This window comes from Cynoglossus semilaevis, chromosome 8, assembly GCF_000523025.1.
Source record: "Cynoglossus semilaevis isolate Cse_v1.0 chromosome 8, Cse_v1.0, whole genome shotgun sequence".
NCBI lineage: Eukaryota > Metazoa > Chordata > Actinopteri > Pleuronectiformes > Cynoglossidae > Cynoglossus > Cynoglossus semilaevis.
In genome coordinates, this window is record NC_024314.1 from 20,831,404 (window position 1) to 20,844,059 (window position 12,656).

General features: G+C 40.0%; 1 protein-coding gene across 2 annotated transcripts in view; it reads right to left on the reverse strand.

The window, feature by feature from the left end:
* Positions 1-6,732: 6,732 nt before the first annotated feature.
* The window catches only part of chchd3a (coiled-coil-helix-coiled-coil-helix domain containing 3a), a 67,065-nt gene continuing 61,141 nt past the window's right edge, over positions 6,733-12,656 (reverse strand). For both annotated transcript variants that reach the window (XM_008315638.2, XM_017034805.2), the window contains 2 exons: positions 11,486-11,621; positions 6,733-7,347 (listed from right to left, as the gene is read on the reverse strand). In XM_008315638.2, the coding sequence (XP_008313860.1) occupies positions 7,324-7,347; positions 11,486-11,621 (160 nt within the window). In that variant the 3' untranslated portion in view covers positions 6,733-7,323. The remainder of the gene's footprint in view (positions 7,348-11,485; positions 11,622-12,656) is intronic.

Here is a 12,656-nt window from a genome sequence, read left to right on the forward strand (position 1 = left end):
TAATGGCTAAAAGTGGGCAAAATTATAGTACAAAAGGCTCACCTAAGCAGAAGACTTAATTGCACCATAGGAACATGCTAGCAATAAATGCAAGAACAGAAATAAATATTAAGGAAGAGTGCTGTGAGACAAAAAGGTATCTTACAAATTCGCAAAGATGATAAAAAAAAATCAACACAGAGAGGTTACAAAAAGAAACAACAAATAAAGTGGTCCGAAATAGACAGGATGATATTCCACAAGAACAAAAATCACTACGAGTAAATTTGAAGTTGCACCAATAATATGTAATGTCCTATAATATATTTCAAAGGCAGGTAAAAGTCTCTGTTAAACGTGATTCTCTTGCTGTGCCTCTGTGATCAGATGGAATAAAGAGGCTTCTTTCTACACCTTCCATAAAAATAGTGCAGGTCTAAGTGCTTTGGGACCGTGGACCCACAACAGGCAGCTCAGGCAGCAGCTGTGCCCAACATCACTGCAGCGGAGCCCAGTCACAGGCTGTGAGTGTAAAGTCATTTAAATCCTCTTCTGAAGGCCGCAGAAAACGTTATTTTACAGTGGTGAGGATTAGCCTGAACTGGCGTCTGCTCTCAGGTCATGCATGGATAGGCTTATGCGCAGCCATGTAACAGGTTTACTATTGTGTTTGATTTGCTGCTTAAACCTTCACATGTTAGTGATATACAGCCCCCAGATCTGGACCTCATGTCCAAGTTCCGAGACAGATGTTACACTGTCCAAAAGAGTGTGACTTAATTAGTCAAACAGTTACAAGTCTTTTACCCAGAATGAGAAACCAGGGGCATTTTGAATGACAGTGGTTTCTGTCATTGAACTAACCGTTAAAACATTATAAACATAACATTATAAAGAAATGTAGAGACTGTAGTCTAACATATGACCATGTGTACCTCACATTGCAAATTCTGTGTGGCCTACATTACATTTCGCCCACATACAGGAATAAGTTCTAAAGTGACAGCATCTGGAATCCAACAATGTGGGCCACAAACTTGAAAGAGTCAAATGTGGTTTAATGTTGACCCACATTCTTGATATAGGGATTCAAGATGTTGATTTTTATGATGCAAATAATTTGAAAAAAAAAAAAAAACCACGATACCAGGATAGTATTCATCTATAATTTTAAAATCCTGCATTACAGTTGCAAAAGAAAAACAAATTCCTTCAAAGAACCTCCGAGTAGCTACAGCGCTACAAACACTACTGTATCTGAGCATCATGTCACTGCCTGAACCATTCTGTCATTCTGACTGCACACATCACAACCACCTCACTATCCTCATTACTGTCCTCCATCATCAACATCATATACTTTTCTGCCACTCCTGACTGTCTAGTACAGCATCACAGTTTCTCTTCTGTGACTCTATCTTATGTGTCCCTAATTCTACCAATTCTACAGCACACGGTTGTAACATCTACCTTTAGCTTAGCCACTTAGCCTGATGCATTGTCATTCTAAACACAAAAGGAGAAAGTGTCACAAGAGCCCTTTAAATGACTTGAGAAAGTTGTTGCTTCAAGTTTGTGCGTGTGCGTGCCTATGTGTGTGTTCAGTAGGTGTGTACGTGTGTGACCGAATGTACGCAGTCTTCAACGTCATCCTGCCTCCCTGGCGGTTCCACCGTCTCTTCAGTAGAGCAGCTCAGGGCCTCATTACTGTGCCTTTTATTTCTTAAGGGAAACAAAGTCAGAGCCAAGCTTTCACTCACTGCCTCTGTCTTCACTTCACACACACAGACACACACACACACACACACACTTCCAGCACTACCAATAAATTGCGACAAATCTTTTATACTGCCACAGAGGCAGACATGGAAAACACGTTTTCTTTTTCACTACCTTCCTCCACATCATCTTCTCTTCCTCCTGTTTTGTTCCTTTTTTTCCTTTTCAGTTCAAGTCCATCACTTATCCATCTGATACTTATTAATCTCTGTAGATTTTCCACGCCACTGCCACACGTCTGTGATTTACACATAATTAAAACTTATCTTTAGTGACATGCTGCACTTGTTCCGTTCATAACAGAACTGTCACCAATTAAATCGTTGGTTCAGGGTCAGACTAAGCTCTGGGAAGAAAAGAGAGGCTTCATCTGTTATGATTTGCGGGAACAAAAGATACAGTTTTCTGTAAAATGAAAAAAAAAAAGTGTTTTTGTCTGCAATTCTTTCTTCTCTTCATATATACACACCATAAAGTCAAAAGGTTCTAGATGTTCAGCTGTTATACTGTTAAAAGGTGTCTGGTTTAAACGACTTAAACATGTTCAGACTTGTCTGTCTGGTGCCTCAAACAGCTTTAAAACATTTAACTATCAATCTTTGCCAACTGTTGAGCTGTGTTTCTGTTTATTTCATCAGATTTTTCAATCTTCAAAAATAAACAATATGGTAATCAAGGAAAGTACAGTGATGGAGGATCTTCATCTTAAGTTGAGCATGTGCAAACTGGTTAAAGGAACATTGCCCAATTTTAAAAAACAAAAATAACCAAAAAAAAAAGTTGGATTCTGCCATGGCTCTGCTTTTTCAGTCCTGACAGAAGACCTCCATCTCCATCTGAATTTAAACCTAGGTACTGATATTTGTATAAAAACCTTCACTAAACAGTAGTTCTTCAGCTAAATGCTAGCACTGAGCCGTTCCTATGTCTTTGGAAGGACAAAATTTCAGGAGGAGAATAGAAAGGAGGTGAAGGGTGGAAGCACTTTCTCTCTGAGACCAGAGCAATAACTCACTCTGCCCCGGAGCAGAGCAGAAGTTCAGCCGGAATAAAGCAGTTGTTGATGGCGACAGGCAGACAGACACCAGCACGCCCTGGGAGCGAATAAGAGAAGAGTACAAAAAGGAACAAATAAATAAGAAAGGAAAGAGAAAGGCAAGGCGGAGGCAGGGAAGTGTGAGGGGAGAGGAAACTCTATAAATTGTGGCCTGATGCAGGGCTGCAGGAGGGTGTAGCAGCCTGATGAATAGAGCCATCAGCCTAAGCAGAGGCTACAGAACAGGCTGCCATCTGCCTGCCCATTACTAGAGCGGAGTGTATGACAGTCTTTTCTCATTCGCGGGCCCCACTGGCATCGCTGCCAACCAGGAACATGTCTTAATGTCAGAATCTGTGTGTGTGTGTGTTGCTCCCAAATCCAGGCGGGACAAGACATCCTGGTGATATTTAATTCGTATGAGTGAAAGCATTTGTCAAGTGCTTATATCTCTTTTAACGTGTGTGTGTTTTTCTCTTTGCCTGTGTGTGTGTGTGTGTGTGTGTGCGTAACAAGGCGAGGCTGAGCACCGGGGAAGAGTTACAGCAGCAGAGCAGACGAATTCACACCTCATTGGCAAACGAGCCCGGCCAATCACTGCCAGCGGATCCACCCCTCAGGCTGCCGAGCTATTCTTTAGCATCCTCAATGATTTAGGCAGAGTGATGGATAGAGGGGAGGAGGTAAAAAAAAAAGTTAAAAAGTAAGTAAAAGAGCAGAAGGAGAGCAGTGGGGGGAAAAGAAAAGGACAAAAAAGGGAGAGAGTAAATGTAAACGAAAGAATAACGACTCAGTGAAAGGCGTAAAGAGAGGCACAGATGGGTAAGAGCCAGGGAGGGAGTGAGGGGAAGTTTAAAAGAAAAAGTTTTTTTATTTTTATTTTACAGAAAAGGTCATTAAATCAAATGTGATTAGTCATTACTGTGGAGGATTTACTCTGTTTTTTTTTAATCTAACCAAGCTGTGTACATGCTGCCGCGGTCGGTCCTCTGAGGTTAGAGGCAATATTGAACTGAAATTGTAAAAACAAAAGTCCGAATTAGATTGTTACTGTTTCTCACTCTTTAAACTAACAGCAGGAGCTGTGCGTTCATTATACAGCCAAAAAAAAAAAAAAAGGGAACTAGAAAGAGAAATTCCTACATCAAGTCTTGACAACATGAGAAAGTCACGAAGGCATGAAATTATACTGTTACCTGACAACCGTAAACTGAAGGGAACATGTAGTCTTTTCTGTAGTTTGGCATCTCAGGCTAAACTCCAACGTGCTAGCATAAGTTGTAAGTATGGTAAACCTGGTTGTTGCTTTTAATTATAATAACAAAAGCAAGACAGTTACATGGAGCAAACGTATCTGTCAGGAAAAATAATGCATGCAATAAGTTGCGATTAGTTGTGATTTAACTAATAAAGACTTTCCTGGAATGTCTGATGGGATCAGCTATGTTTTTACCAAACTATAACTTTACATGATCTAAATCTGGACTGTCCTGTCCTGTCCTCGCATCTGTCGTGTGAACATAGCATAATTAGCATAATGCTACAGACAGTAGTGGGCAGACACGAGTACAGCAGAATTTGTATGATATAAGTCTGTGCTGTCACTTTCACTTATATTATATATTAACGGCCAGAAAGTCAACGTTAATATGGGAATAGTATCAGTCCCATATCACCACATAGTGGTCAAAGTAAGTGCTACCAATTATAACACTCTGGAGTTTAGTTTGTGATACAGAGATAATGTGTCGGTCGAAGCAGACCTAAGTGAGTCCAGACACGGAGACACTGAAGTGTAAATTTAGCAGCGTGCTAAGGAAAACTGTTGACATTCACTACGCCCCATGCAGCCTTTGAGTTTTCTGTTTTGTTTCGACGACACGGCTCTATTTTTTCAAGACTGACTAAAATGTCGAGGCGCAGGTGCATCTTGGTCTGAGACACAATGTCACCTGGCGTCTCCGTCAAGGTTTAGGTGTATTTGTTTAAATGTCCCTGCGAAACTAGAACAACACACTATGCAGAACACGTACTGTACAGTGTACAATACCAGAGACGTTAACCGAGTTACACAGTGCTGGTAAAACACTGACACCGATATCACCCTGGTAATGTGATTAGGTTGACTAGAACCTCCTTCCGCTGAGGGAAGTGGTTTTAATGTGTCTGAGACTCGGAAAAAGACGATGCATTAACACATCGGAGATATCAATTGAGAAAGACGTGGTATTGACATGTCATGATGTCATCTACTGTTTTACACAAGAAAGTACTGAAACCTTTACAATTAATGAAATAAAACCACCCAGTTTTACAGAATATAAAATACATAAAGCTCAAAAAAAGCATAAAGCTCATTGTGGGCTAACTTTTCTTTATTTTCCAAAATATTTTTGTGAATTCATATAATAACATAAAATAGTATATATTTATACACATATATATAAATACAATGTATAATATATATTAATATATTTGTATTGTCTATTTAGCTAATATCTTTTCTACCTGATGCTAACACTGCTGTTTTCTGCCTCAACTTTAGCTAGAGCCTTTTAGCTTTCAAATCATTAACCCAATTCTAGCTAATTTTAAAACTGCTTTTTTATTTTTAGTAGCTTTTTAGTAGCTTCTGTTTTTTATGTCTCTGTTGCTGTAGTTTTTCTAATGTGTAAATGCTAAAGCTTTTTATCAAGCTAAGCTACATAAGGCTAAGCTACAGTTATAGCAAGTTTTTTAGGCTTAGTTTGATTAATTTAAAACTTATTTTCAATTCATTTTGACAGATTTTTCAATAGGTTAGTAGTTTAATGATCATTTCATACCTTTGTGTTCCAGCAGTGCTTCAACGTTACTTCCTAAAACATACTAGTTTACAACATTTGTTAAATGTTAATTAGCCTTAACATGTAACGTGAGGCCTGATAGAGCTCAGTCTGACAGTGAGAAAACAGAGACAACATCAAATGGTCTGCTTTATCAAGTGGTTAGAAGAGAGAAGGTGACTCTGTAGTTTCTGGACAGGGTTTTGCTGCAGTGGAGCCTTTTATCAAAGATTTACATTATGTTAAAATGCTGTTGAGGTCAAATCAGGAGGGACGGTAAGCTCGGTATACTGACCTCACCATTCTTTTATGCCTTTTATTATTTTACAGGAAACATGATCTAATTACAAACGGAAATCACTGTTTAATCACTCGTCCAGATTCAGGGGTGCTGGACAGAGAGAGGAGAGGCGAAAACACCAAAAATAAATTTTAAAAAGTGTTGAAATACAATATAAATCATAACAATATGCAACACTAACCTACACCTATATGATCCTGAGAAAGCATTAAGATAAAGTCTCATCTGCGGTCATCTGCGTCTACATCAAACCCAGATGCTCTCTAGAATTCAGAGGTGGAGGAGTCAAATGTCCATAGATGGACACACACACACACAGAGACATTAAATGTGTGGATCTGCTGCACTGCTACTCCACCCACACACTATCAAACTATATACACACACACACACATACAAGCAGCGTCTGTATCTTCTGTTAAGCCTGACCCAGAGAGCAGACAGCGTGGAGAAGCCGTCTCTCATCCAAGGCTACATTAGCCTGGGAGGCTGAGCCGCAGAGCAGACACTCCAGAAAGAAAGAGGGAGAGAGAGAGAGAGAAGGGAGAAAAGAAAGGGAGAGAGGAAGAAAGAAGTAGATAAGGGAAAGAAGAGAAGCAGTGAGATAAAGTAAAGCAAGTACAGAGCATTAAGAAATATATGGAGAGAGAAAACTTCTAGGACAAATATTTCTTCGCTGCTCCGTTCCACTTTCTCCTGGGTTTATTCAGTCAGTCTGGGAAAATGTCACTGTCACAACATTAGAGTTGCACACCATCAAAGATACACAAGGCTTCCTATAATTAGCATAAAAAACACAGACAATCTCACACTTGAGAGAAACAGAAGCCAGTGAATATTTATTAAGGAAAAGTTCAACAACACTTTTTTTTTTCTTCGTTTAATTTATTTTTAATTATTTCTCTGATCAGACATCGTCACAAGTCTCGGGGTCTGAGTGAAAACGCAACATCGTCTCAGGTTCAATGGATGATTTAGGAGCTGGAAAACAAATGAATAACAAATACAGACTGACTTCACTTTTGCAAAAAATAGATTTTTCTTTTCCTAAAGATGGTCGTGGGTGACTCAGAATGGAAGGCTGGATTTCCAGACGGGGTTTTGTGGTGGTTCTGGTTCGTCTTTGTCCCTTTGGCGAGCAGAGCTCAAGCCCTTTGAATCCTGTCGGTGCTGGACGGCATCACCGAGTCTCTGTTATTCTCACAGGGGAGATAAAAACGGTTTTAAAGAGCGGAGGAAGGATAGGATTTGAGGTTTGTGTGTTGGTGCTGATTCATTCCTCCTCCTCCTCCTCCTTCTTCTCCTGCTCCTCCTGAGCTGCAGTTTGCTCTGTCTGTCAGTTGGTCAATTATCAGTAATCCCACACAATAAACTCTTCTCTCACTCCTCTTCCTTCTTTGTACTTAACCCCCCGTTCTCAGCTTATTCTGCAGACAAAAACAGATTTGATACATAACGTCAAAAAAGGAGACAGAGACAGGAAGGTCTGAGAGGACAAAAAACACAGAATATAGAGACATGAAAGTGTTTTTGTAGAGTGGAGAAAGGACCAGAGGGCAGTGGATTTCATGTTAGTGATGAGTGCCACCGCAAATCCTTGGCTCTTTCTGTCGATAACCATTTTAAGCGGTCGACTGCAGCTGATGCCTTGCTGTCTGAGGAAAGGGTTGAGTGACAGACACAAAACGCTGAGAAATCCCGAGACGGAATAGTTAGAAGAATGAACATCTGATGCACTTCATAATTATTAAGAGTCTTGTAAATAAAGCTTGAGAAGGATCAGAACATTTCAGGTAAACTTCCAGAAACGTTCTTCAGAAACTGAGCTGGAGGGTTTTGGAGACAATAACATATTTCCTAAAATGTAATGCTGTATATATCAAAGGTGATTGTTATAGAAAATGGAATATTGGTTATAAGGTACTTTATTTCAAAGTTGGTGTTTCAGTTGTTATTTCAGCTTCATAAACTCATCTTCAGATACTTTTAAACTTAACTTCTAAAACTACAAAAAAGCAGCCATTCGGTCGTTCGGGGGTAAAATGAAGATGCTGCAGGGCTAAACAAAAAAAAAATGAAGCGGAGAAGATGTGGAGCGAGAGCCGACCATGCAGCCAGAATATGGAATGAGGAGGCGGGCAGTGGATGGAGAGATGGGCCCCTGTGATAAACTCTTATTCATAGAGGGAAAAAAGAAAAGCGACTTTATCTGTCCTTTCTTCCTCTGTCCTATCTGGACCTGTTAAGTGGCCTATGCATTAGAAATGTGACGAGGGATGAAGAGATAGTGATGGAAGGATGGTGAGGAGTCAGAGGAGGTGAAGGAAGGGAAGGAGGGCAGGTCTAAATGTTATCACTGATGGTGGCAATAAGGACTTTAATTATCAGTGACAACACGTCGGCGTCTGCTGAGCTCGATATTCAGGGCGACACATAAAGGAGTTTGTGAAAGTTAGAGATAAAGCTGTCGATGGGATCGGGTGGATTAGCATCTCAGGTTTTTCCAGTTCTCTCAAACAGTGATCAGAAATCCTTGTCTGTTTACTGTTAGCAAGTTGATGCTAAGTGACTGAACAGCACTGGAAGGTTCACCAAGCTATGTTGACTGCAAATGAACAAATTTGAAAATCGTGTGAAATATTTATTTTGGGCAGCCCATTAATTTTATAATTTTTTGTAATTTCCAAAAATATTTTCTTTGACGAGTTAAAAATAATCTGGACAAATCCAGACAACTATAGATTAATGCCTTTGTGTTAAATATTACAAAAATAATCACTGCCCATTCAAATAGTGTCTGTTGTCCTGAGAGAAACGAAGAGAATTACAAATAGTAAGAATGTCAAAAAAGTCTTCAGTAGAACAGACCATGAATGCAACACTCTCCACAGATTAACAGCAGGTAATCCACAATACATGACTTGTGCGTCTAGAAGCATTTGCTGTTCACATTTCAGCTAAATATTTTGTGAAAGCAAGGTAAAATAAAATATAAAAATAGTGCCCCAAGCTGAATTGTGTTTATAATTTGCCAGTAATGTTTTTGAGGTGAGAAAAACATGTTTATTTTGTACATTTAAATGTTTTGGTTGAAATTTTGTAAATGAAAAACCCTGCACCGACCTTCCCCAGGAGGAATTTTTTTCTGATTTCTCCCAAGTGTCCTCAAATCTGACAACTGGACAGTGATCCAGGGACTGTTGTGTACCAGTTCTTCAGCCTAAACTGATCCTAAAACAGTTGCCTGTCACGTCTAGCTCTAACGTGCACTCCTATCTGATCTGTCAGTTCTGTCTACAGCTTAAATATTTAGTCTAAATATTTTTTAGGTTTAAGGCTTCAAACAGAAGTAGTCTAAATATTTTTAGGTTTAAGGCTTCAAACAGAAGGACGAGCGTCTTCTAACCTTCAGAGGTCAAAGTCATGACCGTGGACATGTCCGTACTGCAGCGTCCTGCTAGGCCAGGATAACACCAGGTAAACATCCTAATCCAGAAGCTGCATCATCTCATATCAACTCCTCCCCTCCACCTCCCCAGCCCCCTCCTTTTGTCAGCTGTGTAATTCGTCACAATATTTTTTTCTTTTAAAGCCTTATCACACAACTGTTTCTTCTTCACCTAATGATTTTAAAAAGCGAGTCTTAGATAAGCACAGATGAACAGCAGCGCCGCAGTGATTGCTGCGGGGTGATAAACACAAGTGGATTAGCATACCGTCTCAGGACGGCTCCCAAACAATTTACAAGATCATGGCTGCATCCTGACTACGACAACTACCCGCCTGGAATCCTGACGAGGCTACAGGTAGTTTCACTTAAAGGCAGCCGTGCGCGTGTGCACACACTCACGTACACGCGCATGTACGATGAATAAAACATCGCCACAATTTGCATAATGTATAGCTTTAAAATATGCCTGCATCTGAGTTTTAGATCTAATACCAATCCCCAGGAGAGTGAGTAAGAGACAGGAAAATCAGCTTTTTCCTCATTTCAGAAAAAAAAGAAACAATGCAATTCTTTGGAAGAAAAATCTAATATAAAAGCTCTATGAATGTAAATTGAGCCTTTTTAAGGGTGATGGAAGTTACATATTGCAGAAATAGCACAGGGGGTTGAGGGGAATGAAGTTAATATCAGGTTGAGTGACATGAGACGGTGTGTGACGATGGCAAGAAAAAAAAAGAAAGAAAAAAAAACATTTGTTCTTGACAGCAGAGGGGAGAGGACAGTGGCCTCTAACTAGCAGCAAGCACTCCTTTGGACGAACAAACACCGAGTCAGGGGACACCGGTGTCAGCAGGTATTATGGAAATGTACCATTTAGTCACCGCTGGTCGTAGCGGGAAGGAGAGTGATCTGTACTCAGGCGCCAGTGTCCTGGTGGAAATTATATTTTCCTTTCTAAAAGCACAGAGCTGCTGCATGTAAATGGACGCCAGACTGTGTGTGTGTGTGTGTGTGTTTTATTTAGACATTCAAAAAGGGGTCTGTCTGTCCTCCTGTAGCTATCACAGACACACACACACACACATCTGTGAAGCCAGTTACAAAGACCGTAGGTAATGCTGACCTAGGGCCACTTTGTAATACAAGTGAAAGCTACACTACAGGATTATTATGTACTCATGTATTATCATTCTTGAAAGAAGTGAGAAAAAACATTATGCTGAAAATGTTTTACACTCAGATAAATGTTTTAAGTATTCCTGTCTGGATATAAACTACTATTTTTATATATTTGACTGTTAATCCAGTAAATCTGTCACACACAAAAAAGCAGTGAAATAAGTATAAGAGAGCAGAAAAGGTCCGGTTTGGAACAGTTATTTCTACTAACAGTTCTTCTAACACTTTTACTTCTAACACAATATAACAAATTGTGCCTTTTTTATGTGACCTAATTTAAAAATGCAGGTAACTATTAAATGGGGTTGTAAACTTATGTTATATTTAGCATAAAAACAGTTTTTTAGTCATGTAAAAGTTAAAAATGTAGTTAGTTACGTGAAATTGACAGTAAAGCAAAGAAATAGCAAAATAATAATTATAATATATATTTCCTGTATGAACAACTACAGTGTGTTGCTCTTGACACTGAGGTGAGTTGTTGTTTGTTCGACTTTTATACTTACTTTTATTCTGACTTTAATGTGTAGGTGTAAACTCGTCTTTTATCGTCTCCTCTTTCTGCAGCCTGCAGCTCCTAACTGTCTTTAAAACCTATTTGGGCTTCATACACAACAAATTGAACTTTAATCTGAAGATATTTTTTGTTACTACTTATATGCATTATAAATTATTGTTTTTCTACTTACTGTCTCATGCCTTTAATTAAAAGTCACATGATTCATTATTACTGTACAACACAAGTTCAACGATATTGTTTCATATGAACCTGAAAAGTGTGGTTAAACAGTTGAGGTTATTTTGTATCACTCTCAAACGTGTGACACGGATGAACACAACATTGCTTTGGTAAAGACACAAGCATATCAGATTATGTTTATGTGAGATACAGAGGGCGATAAAAGAGACACAGCCTTGGGTTAGTAAACACCCACCTGTTTGGCATTGTTGACACACTGTAGGTAAAGCGCCGCTATGTTGGAGCAATGAAGGGTTTTTCCAACGTTCTCTTTGTAGCACGTGAGGATCTGGCCCTGCAGGTCTGCACACACAGGATACACCTCATACCGCCTGCGGGGGTGAGAGAGAGAGAGGAGGGGGTCAGGGGGGGGGGGGGGGGGGGGGAGGGGGGGGGGGGGGCAGTGTGAAAAGGTTGGAATAGATTTTGTAAAGAGGAGACAAGGAAGAGGTAGTGGGAAAAAGTGTAAGGGATTAAGAATGAAGGATAAAGGTAAGGAAGAGAAAGGCACGACGGAGAGGAGATAAAAAGGGGGAAATATCAGGTGGACGACAGGCAATGAAGGTGGTGTGGAATAAAGGAGTCCGAGACAAAAAAAAAGACAGGCAGAACAAAAGCGGACGAGGAATTACAGATGCTTTGTACGTCTGGGAAAAAGTCACACTGACGGTCGAAGTGTTCAACGTCAGCTATTTCATTTATTGCCATTATTCTGCTTAAAAAAAACAAAAAAAAAACAAGAAAAAACAAGCCAAGCAGGTATCAGCCTCACTGTATGAGCCGAGAGGTGGCTGAAAGGTCAGTCCAACCTCTGACGACTTTGTCGATTTTTACATTACGTACGACAATAGAAGGCGTCAGATAAACACCTGAGAGAAAGATACATCAGCACCACGTGACTGCATTAAGGAGAAGCTAACTCTGCGTTTCTTTGTGCTGTCGAGAGGCAACCACAGCAGTAAAGCTTATTTATTGAGATGATAATAATGAGGAGATGACGGGGGTCACAACTGGAGTGAATTTAACCACCTATACCGTCCTGGTTAATTAGTGCATCTTCTTATGCCTTACCACTAAGAACCCATTCAAAAGCCATTAATGGAGGGGAGTATTGATCACTCCAGCAGGTACTAAAGAATCCAACCATTGATTCAGAATGAATGCCTGCCAGTGTCAACCATTTACAAACTGAGTAGCTATCACCTTGGACAGGTTTAAATGTCAAATTCAATCTCTCGGCTTCCCAGAGTAGGGTTGCTGTTGTAGACCGTGAATGCAAATGACTTGGTTATAGGCTACACATCAGTAGCTTAGCACCACTCGGGTCTGTCCTTGAAGTATCGCGGCTGCGGCTTTAGTGCTGCTGT